Source organism: Nyctibius grandis, chromosome 6, assembly GCF_013368605.1.
Source record: "Nyctibius grandis isolate bNycGra1 chromosome 6, bNycGra1.pri, whole genome shotgun sequence".
Taxonomy (NCBI): Eukaryota; Metazoa; Chordata; class Aves; order Nyctibiiformes; family Nyctibiidae; genus Nyctibius; species Nyctibius grandis.
In genome coordinates this window covers 28,089,423-28,113,743 of record NC_090663.1, presented here as the reverse complement: position 1 = coordinate 28,113,743, position 24,321 = coordinate 28,089,423, and the positions used below count along the sequence as shown (strand labels likewise).

Here is a 24,321-nt window from a genome sequence, read left to right as displayed (position 1 = left end):
CACCTTTGTACCAAGTCACACAGGGTAGGCAATCGACATAAGGCTTGCTAGAACATACATTTAAGGCCCTGTCATGTTAGACATGTTACTTTCATCACCCATTCTTGCAGCAGGAAGACACTTGAAGGCACTTGCTCAAAAAACACACCTAGTTGATGCCACATTAAGATCCTCTGCCTCAGACATCTAATCTGTCTAGCCAGTTCAGCAATACTGATCTAAGAAGGCACTAAGGTCCCTGCTGGCAAGTTCAGACAAAGGGTTGAAGCCTAACAGGTCCAGAGTTGTACTGAGACTTCGAATGATCACTTGCTTCTCCAAGTACCTCCCAGCTCCCGCTGACCCTGTCTGATACTCTTTCCTCCAAGAAAGTAGTCCTTTTTCTTGTGCAGTAAAAATCACCAGGGCTCAGGTATGTTCATCCTCATGAGGGCATGGAGGGCAGACACACTGCTCACTCCTAATGTAAATGTCAGACTCCAGTCTTGCCCCAAACTACCACCAGTTTAAAGCCCAGGTTCTCCCGAGCACAAATTCAGTTCAGGTTTTTGTACAGCCGTGTTCTTCAAACACAGAAAATCCTCAAGTGGATGCGCATCTTCTAAAGAACAAAGCAAAACCTTTGTATCACTGTGTACCACATTCTGCTATGCCAATGTTGGTGAGCTACTGTATAAACGGTCAGAGAGTGGAAGTATCAAAGTTGGAATAGAAGTGTTGTTTTTGTTTGCATTTTTTTTGTTTGATTTGAATTTTTGTGGGGTTTTTTTTTGGTTTTGTTTTCTTTTTAAGGTATTGGTACTATTTTTCATACTCCTGCATGTAGGAAAACAGATGTGAATGGGACAAGTCCAACTAAGCAGCCCTAAGAGATAACAAAACAGGTTGATTTAAAATCTTCCATTATTTTCTCCTTTTTTCTTCCCTTCCAGCAAAATACTGCTAATTTAAGGTCTGACACTATATGGTGAGGAAATAGTAGTTGAAACAAACAACAAAACAATATCCTTCAGTACTGTTTTCAAAAGGAGAATGTATGTACATTCCCCAAGCTTGACCTTTTTGGTAGCTGAGGTTTGGTGACCAGCAGATGTTTTGGAGATGACTGACAAAACAAGTTCAGCGAGGACTTTTTAAAACTTTAGCTTTCAGCCAACTTGTTTCTCATGGAAACAATTCTGGAGTATTAACAGCTACTTATGTAAGAAGTTAAATGACACAGAGAGGAAAAAAGAAAGAACAGAAATATAAAAACTGTAATACTACTCCTATTGAGGCTTTCTGGTACCTGACATGACCAGTGTTTCCCTGACGTGACCAGAAAGAAGATATGATAATGAAATCTCAAGGAACATTTTAACAGTAAAAGTACCAAAGACATGACAAAAAGAAATACAGATAAAATAGTTCGTAAAAGATTTCAAACAAAATATGATGAAAGCAAAAAACCCAACAATCCCACCAAACACCAAAAAGACAATAACGCAAAACAGGATACAACCAAGCCTCTTCATGCTTCATCCACAAAACCTGAGCCTCTATACACACACCTGACCTATTCTTCAGAGCCTTCAGGCTCTCAGCTGGGAGTTCTGCCCACCATCCCTGACATTTATGCACCTGTCCTGAGTCAGGACAATCCTCTGTTCTTCACTTCTTGAAGTCCTCCTTCCACTTGCAGTCCAACCTCCACACACCCAGCCTCCCTTTCCCCTGCGCCAGGTGCTGGCTTGGACTCTTCCCTAGTTAGCTGTTAGATGAAGAACAGTAAGACAGTGCACAGAAGCTAAAACCTTAGAGCTGCCTTACCTTATGGAAACGACAGGGCACGATGGAAGTGGAAAGCTGCTCCATCCCCAGTCTTATAAGGAGAAGCTAGGTCATTTCCTGCCCCCAGTAAAAACCAGCTCTGGTAGGTATGGGAAGAATCAATTGCTCTATTTGGTGCTGTCCCCAAGGCTTGGCATTCCAGGAGATAAGGTATCTCCACAGCAGGACAGACAAGCTGAAATCAGTACTAGCCACTGTGTGACTAACCTATTAGACCTTCCCGAGGTTGTTTATCACCAGTTAAGAATTTGAAAAACTTCTGCCAGGAAGAGAAGGCGTTTCAGGCAACAGCTGATAAAAGATCGAATGAAAAGCACCAAGACAACTGCCCATGAAATTCTTGCAAGAAAGCGTCAGTTAAGAAAATATTCAGAGGATGGCTGCCAAAACTCAGCCTTCAAAAAGACCTTGTTGCTAAGAGGAAATGGAAGAGAAGCACTTTCAGACAGTCAGCTTCAGAAACGGGAAAAAAGAAAGGTTGAGGTGATGTGTGTTCACAGATCAATCCAGGCTGGAGGGATAGGTATCCAACAGAGCTCTTCACTCAAATAACAGATCATATTCCTAAAAAGAAAAGCTGACTAATGACCTGATCTTAAAGTAAAAGGGCACTTCATATTTGAGAGTTCACGAAATTCTATCCACAGTAAGCCTTCATGGAGACATTTCTCTTTTTGAATTAAGTTTTACAGATTTACATTCTAACAAGCAGCCTTTCAGCACTTGATAATTATTAGCCCAGACAGCTTCAGTATCCACATATTTTAAACTCATGCTCTAGTGGCAGCTCCAAAATGCCCCCAAATAGTTGAAAAGGAGAGAAAAATCCACTATTAATCTTAAAAATGAACAAATCACATTGAAACAGAAGACAATGAAAAGTCAAAATATTTTGTTGCAAAGGAAGTGGTAAAGAACTTTCAAAACACAGAGATGTTCTTGAGGTCACAAAAATATTTTTGGGAAAACATTCTTGAGGGCTTGCTAATGATACCCCTAACGTTATTTATTTAGGATCAGATGAACAAGGTGATTTTTTTAACAAGCAGGACAGAACTGACTTTGTCCTATAAAGGGATCACAGTCCAGTCCGATAAGTAAAAGGTGAATAAAGAAATATGCAAATGTGTAGGACTAAGAAAACAAGCATGCCAAACACAGGATAGCATGTGTCTTGCTCTGCCAAAGACTAAAAATATGAACAAGACAGAGGCCTTGCAAAACAGCTCAAGAAAAGAAACAGGGAATATTCTGTAAACACCTTCACAAGCTATTTATACAGAACCTACCACCACAACGACTGACATGAAGAGTGTCCCATGCACCTATAGATTTACAATTCACACATAGTTTGACAGTGAGCAGCAATGGCCATGGATAATTGCCCAAAGAACATATCCAATATAATTTCTTAAACACACACTGTTGGAAAGCTGAACCCTCTCTCAGGATTACCTTGCTTTGCACTTGAGCAACACTCTGTTTGAATGGGTCACTGTTCCACAGTCTCTTGCCCTGTCAATTAACAAGTTCCACTGAAAAAACTCTACTATTTAGTCTGCTGAGATGCATATTTTTTTTAACATAAATACAAAGACAGGCCATTCTGGGTGTACTCAAGCATGTCCCTCAATGGCTACTCTCCTCATGCATTACGGTTTACTTCACCTTTGACCCCTCACCTAAACTGTACTAATAAATAGCTCTTCATTATAACACAGCAATAAACCTTAAAGATTAAAAACTCTGGATTCATATAAAACTGTTTCCAATGTCCTCACATGAACCTAAATCTTAATGTTTAATGAGCCTTGGGGCCCGTCTCTCTGAACTGGAGACACACCAAATCCATGAAACTGATAATGTTTTGGCTTTACAACGCAGAGCCTGAAAACCGCAGGAGAACACCAATCCCTTCTCACCTCAAGGCATGGGTCACATTCAGAACTTCAAGTATGCCTATGAAACTCAAATACCTTCTTAGTTTCCAGGAACAGGAAATTCTAGCAAAAGCCTAATTAAGCATAAGGGTTGGGAATCCACTAATTTCTCCAGTGAGGTATCTGGCAAGACAAGAGTCTCTGCACTGTACATTACACAGCCAAATGCTGAACTGATGCCAGGTCTGTAGCACTGACAGACTAGTTGAATAACATATCTGCAAAATCCTACAATCTACAAAGACGACTGAGTATTTGTTTTCCCCTACCAGATCTCCATAAGTGGCACGGTAATTTTACATGTGACATAGATTTGCAAGAACAACTTGATTTTTAAACAGCCAAACAACTGAAACACCACATATACAGTGAAGGCTGTTCTCCATACCTAACAGTACCACTGACTCAGAAGACAAAAGTTTTACTATTCCATAGCATTACACTTGCACTGATCTGGCACATATCCAGCCCTTGCTGAAAACAGCATTCATGTCAGCCCAAAGCTTGGTCAGATGCACTGTAACGATGATGCAAGCCCAAAGAAACTCTGCTGTCTGAGAAAAAGCAGTTCATTCATCACCAGTGACATGAAGAACACAAGCTAAGGAGATTTCTTATTTATAGAAGAAAATTATTCTCATGACAGAGTAAATTACAAATTCCATTAAGTAATTCTTGATCACAATCACTTTCAGCTCACTCAAATTTATAGTCATACTTCACTTCTTCTTAAATACTATTAAAATAATCTATGTGCATGACTAACTTCTCCATTTTTTAAATTTAAAAGTAAAACCTACAAACTTTCTTGTACTTTTTAAGAGCATATACTCCTAACATGCACAGCTGAAGGGAACTGCCTTTCCTAGATTCTGTCCTACATGAGAAAAAGTATAAAACTTTTTCCTTAGTTCACTGTACATATCCAATTTTACAAAGATTACTTAAAAGCAATAAAATACCTTTGTATCTGCTCTTTCCAAAAATAACGAAAAAATTACAGAGTCAAAGAATCCTGGTTTCAAACAATAGGCATAGTTTCTGTACATCTTACTAAGCTACCATGTGCTAATATACAAAATAAGTGTCTCTAAGAAACAAAGAAAAGTTTGGGAAAATGCTCATAAGTTGGTATCCAGAACTGCATATGCAAGTGACATCCATCTTTAACCACATATGGTTATTCCTCTTTCACTTTTATATGTTAATGCCATGACTTCTTAAGGTATGTGGTTGCATATTCTTAGAACTTTCATGTTTGAGAAAAATCAAAGATTTATTATGCCTGCATTTACTGCTACAAATTGATTTGCATACATGCATAAAACAGACATGCAGCTAAACTGTTCTACATATAGAACCCAAAGTATTACACACAATCATGATGCTGTTGGATTCCACTCAAAGCCAAATCATTTCTGCTGATATCTAAATCTGGATTCAGTTTGAGTTCCTTGTTTAAGGTCCTTTGCCCAGGATCCATGTCCCAATTGTTACTTCTTTATGGTTTGGTCCTATTCCTGACTTTAGAATCTCATTATCACTAAAACAAACTTTCAGGGCAGCTAGATTCCTAGTACTGCTTGATTCCAGAGAAAGCTTGAGAGAAAATATGATCCCAGTTGCATGCCAGAAATGCTTACAGATGTATTGGATATGTATCACCCTTGGATAGTCATATGAAAGCAAGTAAATAACATGGATTTTCCAAGTCTCACATCCCCACAGAGACCTCTCTAACTGCTGAAGGCCCAATGAGAAACAAGGAATCCTGCAGTAGCAGAGCTGGGCAAGGGGAGGTGGACAGCAAGGGGAATGGAAAGGAACTGCTCACCTTAAAACCACACTTGCAAGAATATGACAGCAGTAACAACTGGGCAAGGTTACAGGAAGACGTATGCATTTTTGTCTTCATGTAGTCATTTTTAAACTTAATAATAGCAATTGTTGCATAGTTAGGAATAAAAGCAACTTCAGCTTTCTTATCTGCTGTTTCAGAAAAGCAACAGAACTACCCAAATCAGTTGGCAGGCAGATGGAGACAGCACATACTTTTTCTTTTGCAATCAACCTTCATTCAGATGCCTGAATCCATAGAATAGGAACACGTAAGCACTGCAACAACCAGATCTAATTTATTCCTGATTAATCCTCTAGCTTCTTATGATATCTGGGTCAAATCTAAATGCTAAAGCTATGTAACACAAAAAAAAAAAAAAAAAAGAACATGTGCTTGACCGGAAATTGGGGATTTCTAGTGATACTTCCTGCTACTGGTGGTGTATTCCTGCCTCATATAGCTTTCCACCATGCCCCCAGGAGGGCACATTTACCCACCCATGCCAAAGTGTAGCCAGGAAACTCCTCAGTCTTTGCCTATGAGAATTTAATACACAAAGCAAGAACAGAGCAAGAATTGCCTCCGCCTAGCTATGATGTCCCTTGCTGAAATCACCATCTGCGCTGATGTCAGACAGCTATGCTAAAAAGCCATGAACTCATTTCAGACAAACAGAGGTCATAGTCACTGGCTTCTCAGCACAGCTGTGTGAACAATTAGGGCCAGCACTGTCAGGGCATCCGCACAAGGGGGCTTTCAAATATCCAGCAAGAAGGAAGGGCTTGTGTTACTCTCATCTGTCAGCATGCTGCTCTATGGCATCCTGCATTGTTTATATATGCTCCTCAGCTCCTGAAAGCTATAAAAGTGTCGTAATGAGGCCAGATCGAGATGCCAGCCACAGTGTGAACGCTACCTGAGAGGCAGGCATGAGGCTTGTGGGTGCCTGTGGCTAGCACACGAGTGCAGGGCTACTCTGTTAGTCAGGCTGGTGGTCCATAACACGTCCCTCCCAAGAATCCAAGATTTTGGCATTGCACAGCTGTATTAGTTTTAATTTATTAAAATACGTGGATAGTTGCTAGATGTGAATGAATCATTTATAACCGGTGTAGTAATGTCTGCCCGAGTTTGCAGGATGTGTAGGCCACAGATATTGGGATCAACTGGAGCGAGGCCTGGCACTACTGCACCTAAAGCTCCAACAATCCTGCTCTAGGCACAGACAAAGATTTCCCCTGTGCCATTTTGCATGTGGCTTGTCTGACTGCTTGGGGAATGGACTCTGGCATGGTGGCTACTCCCCATCCTCTCCCTTCTGCAAAACACCTGCAAAGTCAGAGGGTAGCTTGAGACATGTCTGGGTGACTCAGGGCGTACTGGCTGTGTCCCCATTCCTGGCATCAGTTTCCAGTCCTCTAGCTGCTGGGATCCCTCAGGACCCAAGTTCGCTTTCAGTCCTCACCACAAAGTACAACTAGCACAGAAAAAACTGAAACAGCCATGTAGAAGTAAGCAACACTCCATGCTTACGTGGACATCAGCCACACAAGTCTGGCTATGAGTTGCCAGTTAATGACGCTAGCAGTGAGTACTGTCCTGTGGAGATAAACTGAGGCAAGTTTAGCTTCTCCCTAAAATTTCAACAAATCAGATAAACCAGACCAAATGCAATGAATGGAATTCTTCCATCTTCAGAAAACTAATACAGCTATCATTTCTTTCTTGCCTCCGGTAGCTTATCAGAGACTTTGAGATATAGGTTGTCATCTACTTGTTGAGGTCAGCTGTGATGAAAGCATAATAGATTGAAAAGAATTTGAGAGCGAGCTTAAAAACCGTTACATTTTGTTCATGAGGTACCCAAGTAGGTCTGATAAACCAGAAAACTCCTGTCTACAAAGACAATACTCCCTCTGTAGCAGCTTTACTAGCACTTCTTCACTGACCAAGAAATAAAAAAACAAACAAACAAACAAAACACTATCAGTGCTTCGCTTGCCAAAGCCTGTACTTTTGGAAGATACATTAAGAGCTCTCAATGTTACAACCCAAATTTCTGTTGAGTTCTTTATTTTACAGTGGACTCAACCAGTGAGGAGCAAGCTTTTGTTGTTGGCCTCATAATTTGTCCATCATCAGAAAGCCAGACTTGCAGGCCAGATGGGTACCTCTTTGATTAATGAATGGTCTGTAGCCTATAGAGTTTTATCCACTAACCACAGCTGCCAGGAACAGGATACAATGCAAACATCACGTCCTCTCAGATTTGAGGTTGAGGAGACAGATCCCTTTAGACTGGTTTGCACTGATACACAGGTGGTAAACCAGGACAAGCAATTTGCCCAACACCACAGAGCAATTTAGTAGTATAACCCAAGTGTTGTCCCTTAACCGGCTTATTACTGGAACTCACTGCCTCTTAAGAAATACATATTTATATGTTTCATTAGCAAAGCATTAGTTAAGCTTTCTGTCTTAACGATTTACAGCATTTAAATCAGACTACCTCTGCTTACTTGTAGATAAGATTACAATCTAATCTCAAAATACACATCCCTTACTTTTCATGCAACACAATTCAACCTTAACATTTAAAGAACACCGAAGTGATTCAGCACACAGCACTTCCCTTGAAGACACAGAGGAGAGAGATCTTGTGCAAGAGGCAACCCTCAAACACAAAGAGGTAAACTACATGCTCCTTCCGAGCTACACAACTTTTGATCAACAATAACGACTTCCCTCCTCCCAAAGCCACTCCTCGGCAAAGACATGCAACTAAAATCAAACCAGATCATATAATTTCCTTTATGTTTTTTTCCCCCTTTAACAGCTAAAGTTCAGGCTGTCTGATTAATGACACCAGTGAGATACACAACGGTATTTACACAAGTAGGTTTCAAAGCTATTGTAAGTAAGCTACCTAGAGTTGAGTTACAGGATAGTAGCTCAACTCTATTGCTGAGAACAGTTACCAAGTTCCAGTACTTTTTTTTTTTTTTAATAAAACTTAACCAATAGCTCCAATAGTCCAGCTAAACATCACAGGAGATCTCATTTATAAATTTCAATGTGCATTCAGTTCTGCACAAGCTCCATCCTTCTGGTGCGCAAAGACAGCTTTTACCAACCTCAGTGACAACCTTGCATGCCCAGGGAAAGAAATGGGTCCATACATGTGATTCAGATCAGTTGATTTTCCCAAACTCCTAACAATCTGCATGGGATTTTCAAAGAACTAGGGGCATTAGGGCACAATTCCAAATTCCTCTTAAAAGTCACCAGCTTGCATCTAAGCCCACATCATGTTTTTGGAAGACTCTGCCTTAAAGCTAGCTATTAAAACCACAGAGAGAAACGTGCAAATGTTAACTTGCGTCTCTTGTCCAAAAATTACAAAACACATCATGCAAATACACCTTTAGGTAAAATTTAGAGGATGCTTAACCTTTCCAGAAACTATAAAAGCAGCTGAGAATTGATGGTATTCAGATGGCTAACTCTTGACAGTGCTTGGACCTGGAGTTGGTCCAAAACGCCTCACTGTAGCAGAGACGTCCACAGGCAGGTGTGGAACACCCTTTGCCAATCTGTGGTTAACATCTTTAAATAAAAGGAAACCAGAAAGCAAACATCATTTTTACTTTACTAACTCAACTAAGGAGCTGGGGTGGGATGAGGGAAGCACTTTGCAAAACCTGTTTTCTTTAAGCCACATTTCAATCATCACCATAACAATAGCTTTGGCACTGAAACGACGCTGCAGTGAAATACCACCGTGCACAATGTCAAAACTCGCAAGAGGAAACCAATAATTGGACATACTAGCTCAAGTTCATTTGAGCTTTAGTCAAGATTGTATCCAAGGCCCAAAACCATAAGTGTTACTTACTCACACAGAAGAATGCCGTTTTCTAATCCAGAACGAAAGTCTTTCTCCCCAAAACTTCTGCCTGTCACTTGCTGCAAAAGAGTAGGGAGAAACAGAAAAGTAACATCTATTAGAAGATGCACTTTACAAGAGCAATGCATAACATTCAGTTAAAGCATCTGCTGCATAGGAAACACCTGAGCTTCACAGGCCTTGCCAAAGGACTAAGTCATGTCCATCAACCATCTTCCTCCTTCCCATTTCACTGAGCTATGTAACACATAGAACGAAGTATTTGGTCTGGCCAGTGCAACTAGAGATTATAACAGAGCTGTTTTCTAGAAAAGTAAAAACCAAAAACTACAAACCAAAACCTCCAACGTAATCTTCAGAATATTTTAAAAATTTTATTGTATAACATTTTGAATTTTAAAACTATTGTATTTAGACAAACTATATATTTTTATTGCTTTTTTTGCACCACATTAGAAATCTGGGCTTGAACTTTTGGCCTTTAACCTATCACCTTTATAGAACAAGCAAAGACAACTGGAAGTGCTTGCATGAGTTATAGCCCTTCAGACAGATGCCACAACATTAGATGATATTTCAAATCATGAAGTCAACTGTGAGCGTGAATACAAACTCAGTGGAAGCAAAGGTTTAGGCACCTACTCACAGTCTGCAGCCTGTCAAGGATACTTGGACCAGAAGGTACATTCTGCATTAGGAGCTCTTAAGCCAGTCTGTGCTACTCAGGGCTGGACCATCTAGGAACCATCTAGGAATCCCAGTCTCACCTGAGGGTGCCGGATGCTACAGGCATGACTGAACCCCCCTTTATGACTCACTACCATGTTGACAATGGCTTGCCATTCATCCTCAAATCATTCGCAACAGATGTCGTGTTCAGTTAAAAGTAAAGAATACTTATTACCACCAACAAATAGATAAAAATAGTTGCTGTGTTTAGAGAGTGCCGAACAGAAACAAAACAAAGCAAAAAAAGCCTGCCTAGTTTTTAATTGTCCTCCAGGAGGTCTTCTCCTCACCCAGCCAAAACATTTACCGGATGCTTACAGAGTTCTCATGGCTCGCATCCAATCTTTCAGCAAGACCCTTGCTCTGGGCATTGCTTCCACTATAGAGAATAGTGACTTGGAGACACATCTGTCCTTACGTCCCCATTTTCTCCTTACTGTTCCATTTAGATACAAGACCCCTTCCCCTCCCAGTTTCCTGTCATAAAGACAGCAATTTATAAAAAACTGACAAGTTTGGCACTTTCCCACGGGATTAGCGAATGCACCAGCTTCACAAATGCTGGTTATAGCTATGCAAAGTCTTAGACAGAGAACAACACTTTTTTTGAATTGAAGTGCAAATGCAAAGCCTAAAACCTAATCCCCCACTTAATTATAAACATATCGTTGTTCTCAACATGAAGGAACTTCTCCCAGCAAACTGGTATAACAGTGTGCAAATTTTAACCTCCCATACTCTGAAGAGCGTATCAAAGACATCAGTTGACAATCAGATTTTATGTAAATGCATAAAGTAGAACAAGGCACTGTGTTGCCCTCATACCTCAGAAGAAATTAGATGCAATTTGCCAGTAGTAAATGACCTCTAATCATTTAAACTGTCTCTAATCTTGATCTGCTGGGACAGAGGGAAATCATGACAATAAAAGCATTAGCATTCAGGATGAACGATAGACAAAGCATATCAAAACTGACTTTTATGTTATCCGTAAAATAAAGTACAGCACAGAAAGGAGCAGCAAAAGCTATTTCATAACAGTCTGACTTGCAGTGTTTTTTTCATCCATGTAAAATCAAAAATAAATAAATAATGATAGTTATCTTATTTCACTCCTCAACATCAACTGTTCCAGCTATGGAAGTCAATCTTTTTATGTTTGTTGAACACCCTCATTCAGCAGGGACCAGTACCGAAACACAATTCAGGTAAGAATCTACCTGCCAAAAGCTGTCACCTGAGTATCGCTGTCATTACCGCTGATGTAGGAAGGTTTCATACATAATTTCTGGCTGCATAATTAAAATAATGAAATGTAAATGCACAGCTGGAACAACAATTCATCCAGCAAGAGGTACAACAAAAACTGACAGCAGGTGAGGAAAGACAGGAAGGTCCAGGAACAGTGCATGTCTGTCTGAAAAGGAACTGGAAGTAAATGAGACAAGGAAAGGTTTATGCCCATGCTAGATGATCCAGCTGCAGAGGGGAAACATTAATCAGCTACAAGTCTCCTGATTTAGCCAATTAAAATGTAAGAACAGTTCAACAGAGAAAGGCTGAAAACTAAAAATAAGTGTGAAAATTACATTATAAATGACAAATATAAACCCAAAGGGTACTGAGAGAAGCAAGAAGCTGGGTCCACCTTTCCCAGAGGAAATCAGAGCTCGGTTTCTTGGCACATGCACACGCGTACATACGTGTGTGCGCACACCCCTCCCCCGCTGTCTGCAGGAGGCTGCTTTGGGCCATACCCTCGGCACGACTACGGCAGGCCCACAGCCCAGCCTCCTACATGTGTCTGAGCGGACCTTTGCTCAGCGCGCTGACAGCAGGAGGAGCAAGGATTTAATGTGACTTCAAGCAAAAGGATTGGCACTCTCATATCTGCAAACAGAGTCCCACATGGTGCATACTACAGTCTTTAAACTAGGTTCAAGGGGGGAGGGGGATAAGACCAGGGCAACCACAAATGAACCTAGGGGTGACAGGCCTGCGTCGGAGGCAAGGCCGCTAGCCCAGCTGAAGTGCATTTACACCAATGCACGCAGTATGGGCAACAAACAGGAAGAGCAAGAAGCCACTGTACAGCAGGAAGGTTATGATGTGGTTGCCATCACAGAAACGTGGTGGGATGAGTCTCATGACTGGAGTGCTGCTATGGATGGCTATAAGCTCTTTGAGAGAGACAGGCGAAGCAGGAGAGGCGGTGGGGTAGCGCTGTATGTTAGGGAGTGCTTGGACTGTGTCGAAATTGAGGAAGATGATGAGGATGACAAGGTTGAATGTCTATGGGTAAAGATCAGGGGGAAGGTCGGCAGGGCGGACATTACGGTGGAAGTCTGTTATAGACCACCCAACCAGGATGAGCAGGCGGACGAGGCGTTTTACAAGCGGCTGTCAGAAGCCGCCCGGTCGCCGGCCCTTGTACTCGTGGGCGACTTCAACTTGCCAGATGTCTGCTGGAAATACAACATGGCAGAGAGGAAGCAATCTAGGAGGTTCCTCGAATATGTGCAGGACAACTTCCTCATGCGAGTGGTAAATGAGCCCACCAGAGGAGGGGCCCTTCTTGACCTGTTGTTTGTGAACAGAGAAGGACGAGTGGGAGATGTGAGGGTCGGTGGCCGTCTTGGGAATAGCGACCATGAAATGTTAAGAGTTTTCAATAGTGGGGCAAGAGCAGAACTTCTGCCTTAGATTTCCAGCAGGCTGACTTTAGCCTGTTTAAGAGGTTGGTGGACAGAGTCCCTTGGGTGTCAGTCCTGAAGAGCAAAGGAGTCCAGGAAGGCTGGACGTGCTTTAAAAAGGAATTGCTAAATATTCAGGAACAGGCTGTCCCGGTGTGTAGGAAGACAAGCCGTCGGGGACAAAGACCGGCCTGGTTAAACAGAGAACTTAGGCTAGAACTTAAGGAAAAAAAGAGAGCCTATTTGCTCTGGAAGGAGGATCGGGTAACTTGGGAGGTCTATAGGGATGTTGCCAGGCTGTGTAGGGAGAAGATTAGAAGGACCAAAGCTCAATTAGAGCTTGATTTGGCTGCTACGGTCAATGATAACAAAAAAAGGTTCTACAAATACATTAACAGCAAAAGGAGGGTCAAGGAGAGCGTCCAGCACTTGCTGCATGAGGAGGGTAGTGTAGTGTCAGGGGAGGAGGAAAAGGCAGAGGTGCTCAATGCCTTCTTTGCCTCGGTCTTTAATGTCAAGACTGGTTGTCCTCAGGAGACTCGGCCCCCAGAGCCTAAAGTCAGGTGCGGGGGGCTGTGTGAACCCCCTGTAATCCAGTAGGAGACAGTTAGTGACCTGCTGTGCCAATGGGATTCACCCCAGAGTAATGAAGAAACTGGCAAATGAACTTGCCAAACCACTCTCTATTATCTACAGGCAGTCCTGGTTAACTGGAGAAGTTCCAGCTGACTGGAAATTAGCAAATGTAACGCCCATCTACAAGAAGGGTCAGAAGGATGATCCAGGGAGCTATAGGCCTGTCAGCCTGACCTTGGTGCCAGGCAAGGTGATGGAACAGATCATCCTGAGTGCCATTACACGGCACATGCAGGACAATCAGGGCATCGGGGCCAGCCAGCATGGATTTATGAAAGGCAGGTCCTGCTTGACCAACCTGATCTCCTTCTATGACAAAGTGACCCGCTTAGTAGATGAGGGCAGGGCTGTGGATGTAGTCTATCTAGACTTCAGTAAGGCATTTGACACTGTCTCCCACAGCATCCTCCTAGACAAACTGGCTGCCCGGGGCTTGGATGGGTGGACCCTTCAATGGGTTAAAAACTGGCTGGATGGCCGAGCCCAGAGAGTGGTGGTGAATGAGGCAAAGTCCAACTGGCGGCCGGTCACTAGCAGTGTTCCCCAGGGCTCAGTTCTGGGGCCGGTGCCGTTCAATATCTTTATAGATGATCTAGACGTAGGGATTGAGTGCACCCTCAGTAAATTTGCAGATGACACCAAGCTGGGTGGGAGTGTCAATCTGCTGGAGGGTAGGAAGGCCCTACAGAGGGATTTGGACAGGTTAGATAGATGGGCCGAGACCAACGGCATGAGGTTCTACAAGAACAACTGCCGGGTCTTACACTTGGGCCACAACAACCCCATGCAGTGCTACAGGCTGGGGGAAGAGTGGTTAGAAAGGGGCCCGGTGGAAAAAGACCTGAGGGTGCTAATCGACAGCTGGCTAAACATGAGCCAGCAGTGTGCCCAGGTGGCCAAGAAGGCCAATGGCATCCTGGCCTCTATTAGGAATAGTGTAGCCAGCCAGTCTAGGGCAGTGATCGTCCCTCTCTACTCGGCACTGGTGAGGCTGCACCTTAAATACTGTGTCCAGTTCTGAGCCCCGCACTTCAAGAAAGATGTTGAGGTGTTGGAGCGAGTCCAGAGGAGGGTGACCAAGCTGGTGAAGGCTCTGGAGGGTCTGACCTGCGAGGAATGGCTGAGAGAGCTGAGGTTGTTTAGCCTGGAGAAGAGGAGGCTCCGAGGTGACCTTATTGCAGTCTACAACTACCTGAAGGGAGGTTGTAGTGAAGTGGGAGTTGGCCTCTTCTCCCAGGCAACTAGGGGCAGGACAAGAGGACACAGCCTCAAGCTTCGCCAGGGGAGGTTCAGGTTGGACATTAGGAAGAATTTCTTTTCAGAACGGGTCATTAGACATTGGAATGGGCTGCCCAGGGAGGTGATAGAGTCACCATCTCTGGATGTGTTTAAGAAAAGACTGGACATGGCACTTATGGCCATGGTCTAGTTGACATGGTGGTGTCAGGGCAATGGTTGGACTCAATGATCGCAGAGGTCTCTTCCTACCTGATTGATTCTGTGATACTAGAGTTTGCCCAAACTCGTGTAAAAAGGAAAGCATGTGCATTAGCCACGGTATCATAAAACTGTTGCATGTGTCACAGGACCGTGTTCATGGTGTTAATCTAAGCACTGGTCTGCTCCTACTAACCTATCTTCCTCCATCCCTGGAAAAAAGCCTCCAGTTTGACTGCTGGATGAAACACCAAGGTCAAAGGTAGAGACCAGCATGCTTGGTCAGTACAGGAAGAAGAAGGATACATGGAAGAGTTCTCTATTCCCTTCTGCAACGCCAGTACACTGTAACCCTCTGCAGTGCAGGGGTACAAAAGTTAAAACGAAGCACCTTAAAGGCAAAACACAAGCTGTATGCTGCTAATCATGACTAAAAAAAGCCTGCCACTTCTTTAATAAGTTCTATAAAGCTGAGAGGAAGAGAGCTGCCTTTCCATATCATACTGTAAATTAAAAAATAGAGAACAGAAGCAAAACACAATATAATTTATTGCTGTGCTTCATTTATGTGAGGAGTTGTTTTTATTCATCATCTGGATGGTATCTTCGTCTTTGTAAAAAGCTGCAAGTATCTTCAACCAGGGCAATTATTTGACTGACGGAGGGATTTCTCAGTCTCACTGACACTTAACAAACCCAGAAAACAAACCTAAAATGAATAAGTTTTTCCAAAAGGAATATCAGGAGACTAAACCACAGCACACTGACTCTCTATCACAAGCTTATGGCAACAACTTTAATATGTATTTACACACAGTAACACTTCGTATATACAGTATTGCTGCTGATTAACTCCTTTGTTCTTTGCAGTTACGCATGCCCCTAAATTTATGTCATCAAGGATAGCTGTCATCCAGCCACTAACCAGCGCCATATTACACGACTCTATTTTCACTAAGCTTCAGTTCACATTGTTTTCCTTGCGTTTTGTATTGCTGCTGGTGCTTCACCAGATGGAGCTTGCGAAGCCTCTGGTGTCAAAACAGCTTAAGGGCACGAAAAAGAAAAGGTGACAAATTAGTGAGCAGATGCTGGCCTCAGGTGAAATTTGTTTTGGCCAACAAGACGTAAGTAGTTGAATAAACACTAAGTCATCAGGGACAACACTTTGAAAAGAGGCAGCTTCATTTTCTATGTGCACATCTGAAAATAGCATGTAAAGCAGTGAACAAAAATACAGTCACAGCAGGGAGAGGTCTTTGTTACTCATTACGCATTTTAGAGAGCTTGTGAAGCATGACAGCAAGGAAAAAGATTTTCAAAAAGTTTGGTAGGCTGTTCATTTCTTTGTACATGGGTACGCTGCATTTCAATTTTGTACAACCACTATTTTGCCCTATATAAGTTTTGACGTGAATGAAAAAAGCCCACCCTGCTACTTAACTAGAAAACACACTGCTTTTACTTCAGGGAGATGTGACAGTAAGGCCTAAACTGTAATAATCACAGGTATGTAAATAGAAAGCATTGGATCATAGAAGCAGCAGGGACCACAAACTACCAAAAGCAGCATGACAGTTCTTAGGGCATCAGGATTTGGCATCTCTGGAGTAATGAATTCCTACTTCCCCATTTCTGACATACCATTTGAGCTAATAACATGAATATGCAAGTTAAATTCCTTTTTCATGTGGCATAAACAAGAGATTTCTGCACTAAACAACACTGACAAATTTAAAGCCAGCTTTACATCTGCAGACTAGAATTGTACCACATTGCTATGGCAGCACAACGGGACTTGGAGACCCTTGACCGGCTCCTGGTTCTGCCACGTCCTGCACGTGCAATGCTTTGCTCTGTCTGCAAAAGTGGACACAACACATCATCTCTGTGTGAGCTCCCTCTCTCTTATGCCACAGCAGAGGGATTTAAATTGCTAAAATTATAACAATATAAGCCAGTCCTAAATGGCTTTATTACAAATACTAGGAAGCTAGTTGATTTAGCACAGACAAACTTGAATACTACATGAATGGAGCTTCCCAAGAGCAACAATCACTGATTTAGGCGTACCTGTCTGCCGGGAAAGCTGAATTACAAGCACTCTGCACAAAGCTTTCGAAGGCATTACAGTATTGAGGTGATTTACTACTAAAAATCAATAAAAGCATGAACAACTTAAATATCTTTAGTGCATATTTCTACTCTCAAGGACAAAACCAGCATGAGCTTAGAATGACTAACATAGGCAGCAATGAACCACCCAAAATTCTGTGGTATGGAACTTAAAAATTTAAAGAATGCATGGGAGAAGGGGGGAGATTTCACACTTGGGTAGCAAGATTAATCTGCAAAGAAAGCACTTACCATTATTTATTTTTAGATCTTCCACTTTCTGGTCACTTAAGTTTAACTGCAATTTGTGAAGTTAACCAGTCATGCTGAAGTCCCCTTTGTTCTTTTCCTCTGGCTGTTCACCCTCACACTATTCTGTAAAGAGCCAGGGAGTTGACTTTCTCTTTTTCACACTTAAGAGGAATTAAATTTTTTTTTCTAGCAACAACAGAATAAAATAGGGGATAGCATATTCTCCTCCATTTGCTTTAAATTTCTGTTTACCACACTGTCAGCTGGGTTAGCTGACAGTTTGGTGTCAACATACAGCGTGGGAGAACCATACCCACTGACACAAACATACTGACACAAACATACTCCCAACACCTTTGGTGGACCCAGTTTTAAGTCCTCACCAAATGAATGATTTATTTGCTACGGGATGCCAGTGAGTGCTTTTTCTTTTCCATGAAAAGAGAGACAACTAAGAAAACCCACAACAGCTAATTTTTTCCAATTCTTTGCATAGTTTAGTGAGGAAATGATCCTGTGAAAGGACACATACATTTATATTCAATGTATAGACTAGAAGAACAGGTTCAGTCAGTACTCCATTTAGGAAACACGATAAAAGAAACACAGAAAGAAGAGTAAAACAAATGCACTGGACACAAGCTTCCACACAAGGCCTCCACCATCCCTGTTCTTCCTATTAAACAAGAATTTACCAAGATGAAGACAACAGAGCTCTGCTAACCCCCAGACAAACCACAAGCCAACTCTGAACTGCTACAGAGCAGCACTGCTCTGTTGACTCAGGCCTTGAGTTGAGCAGGGCTTTGACAACACCCCCTCAGTGCTTTCATATACACTAACACAGAAATCAGCCTCTGAGCACTTGCACTACAATTCTGCCTGTTTAAAGGCCAAAACATGATGGGAGAAGACAACTGCAAGCAAATGAGGCTTATTGCTGCTGATAAAGCCCAGGCATCGCTATATTCCTCCTCTTGCCATTAACATACCACTGCCATCAGCAACTGTTACCTATCTAAGGCTTTAAAGTTAAGTCTGGGAAGGTTTTGTCCTTACTAATCCTGCCCGTCACCAGAGCTTTCCACGCTGAAATTCTGCATTGCTAACAGTAGTATTATACATGCGGGGTTGCCATACGTTGTTTGGATTTATGATCTCGCAGAGTCGCGCACATTTCTGCCAGGACATCTGGTAGTATAATCCCGTTTGGCTGGCAAGCTGCTAAGGAGTGTTAAAATTTCATGACAGAGTAAAATCAGCCTCCTTTTTCATCTCCCCTCCCTAATGCTGTTTGTATACATTCCCAGGTGCATTGCCAAACACTGCAGCCTTCCCTTTGGGGTGGGGCAGAAAGCGTTTCATGCCAGGTTGAATATTTTGTGGAGAAAGCAAGCAAAGAGCAGCAAGAGAGAACTTAAAAGCGACTCCTCCTGGCTTGTGGCGCAAGCCCTGAAAGCTTCACCTAGCAGCAGGTCATTTGTTACATCAGATTTGTATTTGACAGTCAGTAAACTGGTATTGCATTGGTTTTTTAATGGGTAACCAACTTCTTATCTGTACTTCAAGTAGTATTATCAAAATTAGATACCAGATGACAGACATGACAGAACACCCTAAGATATCTGGCTTTAATCAGCAGTTCATTTTAGGGTTGTTCTTATTGCTGAAACAAAAAAAAAAAAAAAAGGAAAAATAAGGTCTCTATGAGAAAGACTTATTTCCTGTACTGTGGGATCCATCATCTTTTTGTTAGTTTTAATGTGAATTAAAGAAGGGGGGGGTTTTAGGCTCCTGCCATAGATTTATCAGTCAAGCGTTCATCCTCCTTGACTGGGAAGAAGGAGGAATGAAGCATTATTTCAGGAAAATCACTTGCATTTGATGGAAGCTACATCTTGCCATGATGATACGTTCTTTAGCTCTGTACTCTTTTCCATAAAAAGAACACCCTGTGCAGGTGGCGAGAGGAGCAGAGATCAGGATTAGCATGTACAACATGGAGCCAACAAATACAACCAGAAAGCAAGATCACAGACTGCACCTCCTCAGTCCAAGGCCCTTGTTTAATCTAGTCCTGGCCGTCTGGAGAGCCTGGCCTCGCTCCTCTACACTGTCTGGAGGAAGCTCCCTGCTCAGCTACCCCTTCAACTACTTCACAACCTATCCCAGTTCAGGGTGAACCAGTACTTAATGGTAGTTTCTGCACCTTTGAAGGGAAGAGGAGTAGTTGTCTAATAATTACTAGCTATTATGAACACCTTTTCCCAAGGTCTTATTTTCGTACCCAACCAGGCTAAACAAGCAGTCTGCTCATTGAAAAATAAAAGGCTGACTGAAGTAGTTATGAATTTTCCAACCTCTTCAGTGCAATCTCCTGGGGGTTGCCATGGGCAGACAAACACCTGCACTACCTTCTATTATCCCTCTTTAGTTGCATGCACAAAAAAAAGTGTACACAGGGAACTACTCTCAAAAGCAGAACTATTGATTAGCTCTTATTATTTCCCTAACATGATGTTTCTTGAAGCTGGAATCAGTGCTGATGGAGAGAGAGGTAACTCAAGCTCTGGCTACTGAACTCAGAGTAGCTGTCAGACCAACACATTTTATCCCGAAGCCTAAGCTTTTTTAGCAAAGGCCGGGAGAAATTTTTTCCTTTGCCTCAGGTTGATTACACCAGCAACTATCCAGCAAAACAGGAAACTGGGTTTCTGGCCATCTCTAAAAGAGCAAAGAATTAGAGTAGACATTGTTTTATCCTTTAACTCCTTTTTCTAGTTGCAGTATCCCACTGTCTTGAAAAACTGCTCCTCCAAAAATATCATAGAATCATAGAAAGGTTTGGGTTGGAAGGGACCTTAAAGATGGTCTAGTTCCAACCCCCCTGCCACAGGCAGGGACACCTTTCCACTAGACCAGGTTGCTCAAAGCCTCGCCCAATCTGGCCTTAAACACTGCCGGGGAGGGGGCAGCCACAACTTCTCTGGGCAACCTGTTCCAGTGTCTCACCACCCTCACAGTAAAGAATTTCTTCCTAATATCTAATCTAAATCTACCCTCTTTCAGTTTAAAACCGTTACCCCTCGTCCTATATATATATGCTACATTGCATCATCTACATGTTGAAATGAAGCATCTGCTAATAAAACCCTCTATTTTCGCTCCTCCGGCTTCAGAAAGTTTACAGTCCTGAATCAGAAGTGTTTAAAGCTGTCAACTAATCACAGCTGCAGAGGCAGAGCACATCACAGGCAGCAGACACCTCCTTGAGCCCAGCGTCTTGTCTTGTTGTCTTGCCCTCAAAGCAATGAAGAGATCAACAGCTCTGTAGGAGATGATGGGAGCCCTGCAGTATCTAGATTTGTTAATCCCCACTTCACACTGCTCTAGCCTATTTTACGCTATTGCTGCATTTGTGTTTTACAAGACCACTGCACTACTACTTCTTGGACAAGCAAACTTTTGACACCAGGGCATTGCTTTTTGCCAGGAATGTCCATCTTGGCAGACAACTTTAAAACTGCACAAAACTGGTAGTTTCTCTGTTGACAGTGGGTAATGACAAGCTGAAGTGCTTTTAGTGTTGGGCCTCTCTAGCTGCAGCTTCTTGTATGATTGTATTCGTGTCTCTGTCCAGCCTACCTTGAAGCTTTCAAATTTCATGTCATCAAGTCACATCAATACAAGTCCATATGTCAAGTGTCCCATTTACAGTCTGTACTATTTAAATATATATATATATAAATATATATATATATATATATAAAAAAGTATAGCTCAGTAAGGCATTTTAAGACCTGTTTCTCCAGACAATAAGCCTGGAATCCCAGAGCAAGCAAAGCAGGAAACTATCTATAGGGAATAAGTCACTTCATACAGACACTGCTGAAAAGTATAATTCTATCTACTGTCAATATAACTCTGCAAAACTTTGCTCCTTTCAAATACAAGGGAAAGAGGAAAAAAAAAAACACTTCTGAGAGCAGTATGTGAGCTTCTTGGATGTTCCCTCCAAACTCTGGATCGTCACTTGGCTCCTTCTCCAGCAGGAACAGAGCTGCGTGCCACAGCTTTGCAGTCACTTGCAAACAAACTGCAGAATTACCAGCTTCTAAATAGGAAAAAATGTGCATTTAAAAAATCATGGAATGAAGAAAAATGATCCACTTTCCTGCAGAAAGCAGACTAACCTTAATTCAGGCATACGCTTTTTGACACCTTCATTAATAACTCTTTGGAAGTTGATCTATTATGTTCCTGCCTCTATAGAGACAGTTAAGGAAAAACATTCACACTCTGAATGCTTTTCCAGCTAAGCCAGTTTTTAAACACCATTTGGTCACCAAGCAAGGGTGGAGCTATATTCATAGTGCTGTCAGGGAGCAGCAAGGGCCATCTGCTCCGAAGGGCAGGCGAGCCAGGAGATGAGGATGGCCCCAGCACAGGCTGCATTCTCACCTATGGGTCACAGTCACACATGGCATAAACTGGCAGGTAAAGCCAGGTATTGGTAACAAGGTCCATCCATAGCATCAGACATGGCAAAGTGATGAACTGGGTCCAAGGTCTGTCCAGGGAGTCCAGTCAGGAGCAAAAGGAGATGAAGCCAGAGACAGGACTGGAAACAAGGCTACAACATGGGTCCAAAGTTCATCCAGGAGCCAGCACCGAAGACAAGGAATGGACATAACCTACAACGTACATACAAGGGGTCCACATCCAGGAGACAAGGCACTTACAGCATTATGTTGCATGCCAACAAGGAGCAAGAAACAGAACGAGCAACCAGAAGGCTTGCTCTGCAAATGCCATCTCTGCTGCCAGACACTCCAGACCTCCAGATACCAACAGGAATTGTAATACTCCTGCAACCCACGACAGTTACTGGTTCTCAGTGACACGCCGATTCACTTTACCCATCTTACGGCAATGGAAGAATCCCTTTCTTGTCCCCTCACACCTTGCATGAGAGATGGAGAGGATAACACATCAGCAAAGAGAATGCTGCCATAAGGGAAGAAGCAAAACCAGAAAAGAAATAGGAAGGTATGTTGAAACAGAACAACTATTTCTCTCCAAATTACAATGACATTACAAGCAGAATAGAAAGCCTACTGCAGCCTCTACTGCAGTAAACTGGTTTTCTGTTCTCCTCCACTCTGCTCCATGCCTCCCACATCCCAAACCCTAAAAGGAGAGGCAACAGCCCTGCAGAAGGAAATAGTGGCTGCCATTAATGCTCCAGACAAGAGAAAGACTTAAGAATAGCTAGAATCAGCTGATGTTTTGGAGCAAGTGGATATGATATGGTGGTAGACTTGACTGCCTTTAAACAGAAAAGTACTTCTGTCAGATTTCGAATCACAGCCTACTCAACTGCCACCAGCTTAAACAAAACTAAGAAAAATAACCTCTTATTCTTTCCCCCCCCTCCTTCTGCACTATTTACTTCTCTTCCCTCCTCCCTCCCAACCTCCCAAAATCACATTTTTCCCCAACTAGAGAATGTTTCGACCTATCTTTCAGCAGATTGCTCCCACAGGAGCTAGTGATCTTGCAGTACATAATGAGTACCAAAACTGAAAGCCACTTTCCATTCATCTGATTTAGCTGGAATAGGGTAGTTACACGTAGGTACTGATAAAGTTTTCTGCTAAATGGAATTCATAAATCAGTATTGTTGTCCCCTGCAATGATAAACATACCACTTACAGATCCAGAGCATCAAATCAAGACCTATCTACAAGATTGCCCCTGAGACAGAAAATAGCAATGTTACACAGGGTGGGTTGCTGCTGTTTTCTCCCCTGCTGCTGCAGATACAGGGAGTCTTTGTTTGGAGGACACTGAGAACAGAGGGAGAAAGGGCGAGGATTGATGATGCTTACAACAACAATAAACACTGCTCTTTTCTATTGCTAGAGCACCTGCTGCCTCCATCCGATCCGGCTCATCCATTATGCAGCACGCCAGCAGCGACGGCTCCAGAAGCCATGACAGACCTGGCCAAGGAGCAAGGCACAGAACCAGGAACCTCTCATTATCAAATCCATGAGCTGCACTAGCACTCTTTCTCTTCTTCGTTTATTGCTTGGTGAAACAAATACTAGGAACAACTAGATTAAGCATCTGGTTCAAATACAGACAGAGGAATAAAAGAAATTTGCCTTCAATAAAATTTGTCAATTTAGCCTTTTAGTAAATAAATTCCTGAAGAGAGAAGAAAACCTGACAACTATTTTAATTGCTGTTACTTTTATTTTTACTGTTAGTGGAAACCATGTAAGGTCTAAAATGGATTGAAAGGAATGTAATTATTTCACCGTAATGCCTTAATAGTGGAAAAGGAGCCTATTAAAAACATGCTTAACATTTCCAATCTAAACAGTAAGAACTGCAAGTTTCAAAACATTTGCTACATTTCTACAATTCCAAGATATCTTTTGAGTTGGCCGCTTCCCCCGCAGCAATCAGACCTGCCCCATGAACATTTTCATGTTTCCCACATACTACAAATCCTGAGTACCACACTCATGTCAACCAGGCAACTCAAATGCTACTTTAAACATGAAGCATCGGCAGGACTCAACACTGAAAACTATATTTAAGTATTATCAGCATTGGATTGCAAAGGACTTTTCAGAATCAGTTGATTAATTCACAACTTTCAGCTGTCAAAAAGAAAGACAGGAAGAAGCATGACTGATTGAAGTTCTTTATCAGCACATTGGTTTTGCATGTACCTCCTGACATCCATGTACACTAAGCAACCTTCTTCAGATCTGAAATAAATAAGAAAATCCAGAGATCTTGAAACTATTCATTAGTTAATCATCTGACTATATTAAAAGGGAGATAAAGTTTCTTTAAGTTACTTTCCTAAATATGTTGTTTTCAAGTTTCACATATTATTCAAATAGTAGATGAAACTGAAGACTC

General features: G+C 42.3%; 1 protein-coding gene across 8 annotated transcripts in view; it reads right to left on the bottom strand.

Moving 5' to 3' along the window:
- The window catches only part of LIMCH1 (LIM and calponin homology domains 1), a 188,135-nt gene that overhangs the window by 111,617 nt on the left and 52,197 nt on the right, over positions 1 to 24,321 (bottom strand). For 7 of the 8 annotated variants that reach the window (XM_068403830.1, XM_068403832.1, XM_068403835.1 and 4 more), the window contains exon 2: positions 9,506 to 9,576. In XM_068403830.1, the coding sequence (XP_068259931.1) occupies positions 9,506 to 9,576 (71 nt within the window). Of the gene's footprint in view, positions 1 to 9,505; positions 9,577 to 24,321 lie in introns of those variants that run through there. The other variant, XM_068403837.1, reaches the window with a different exon arrangement.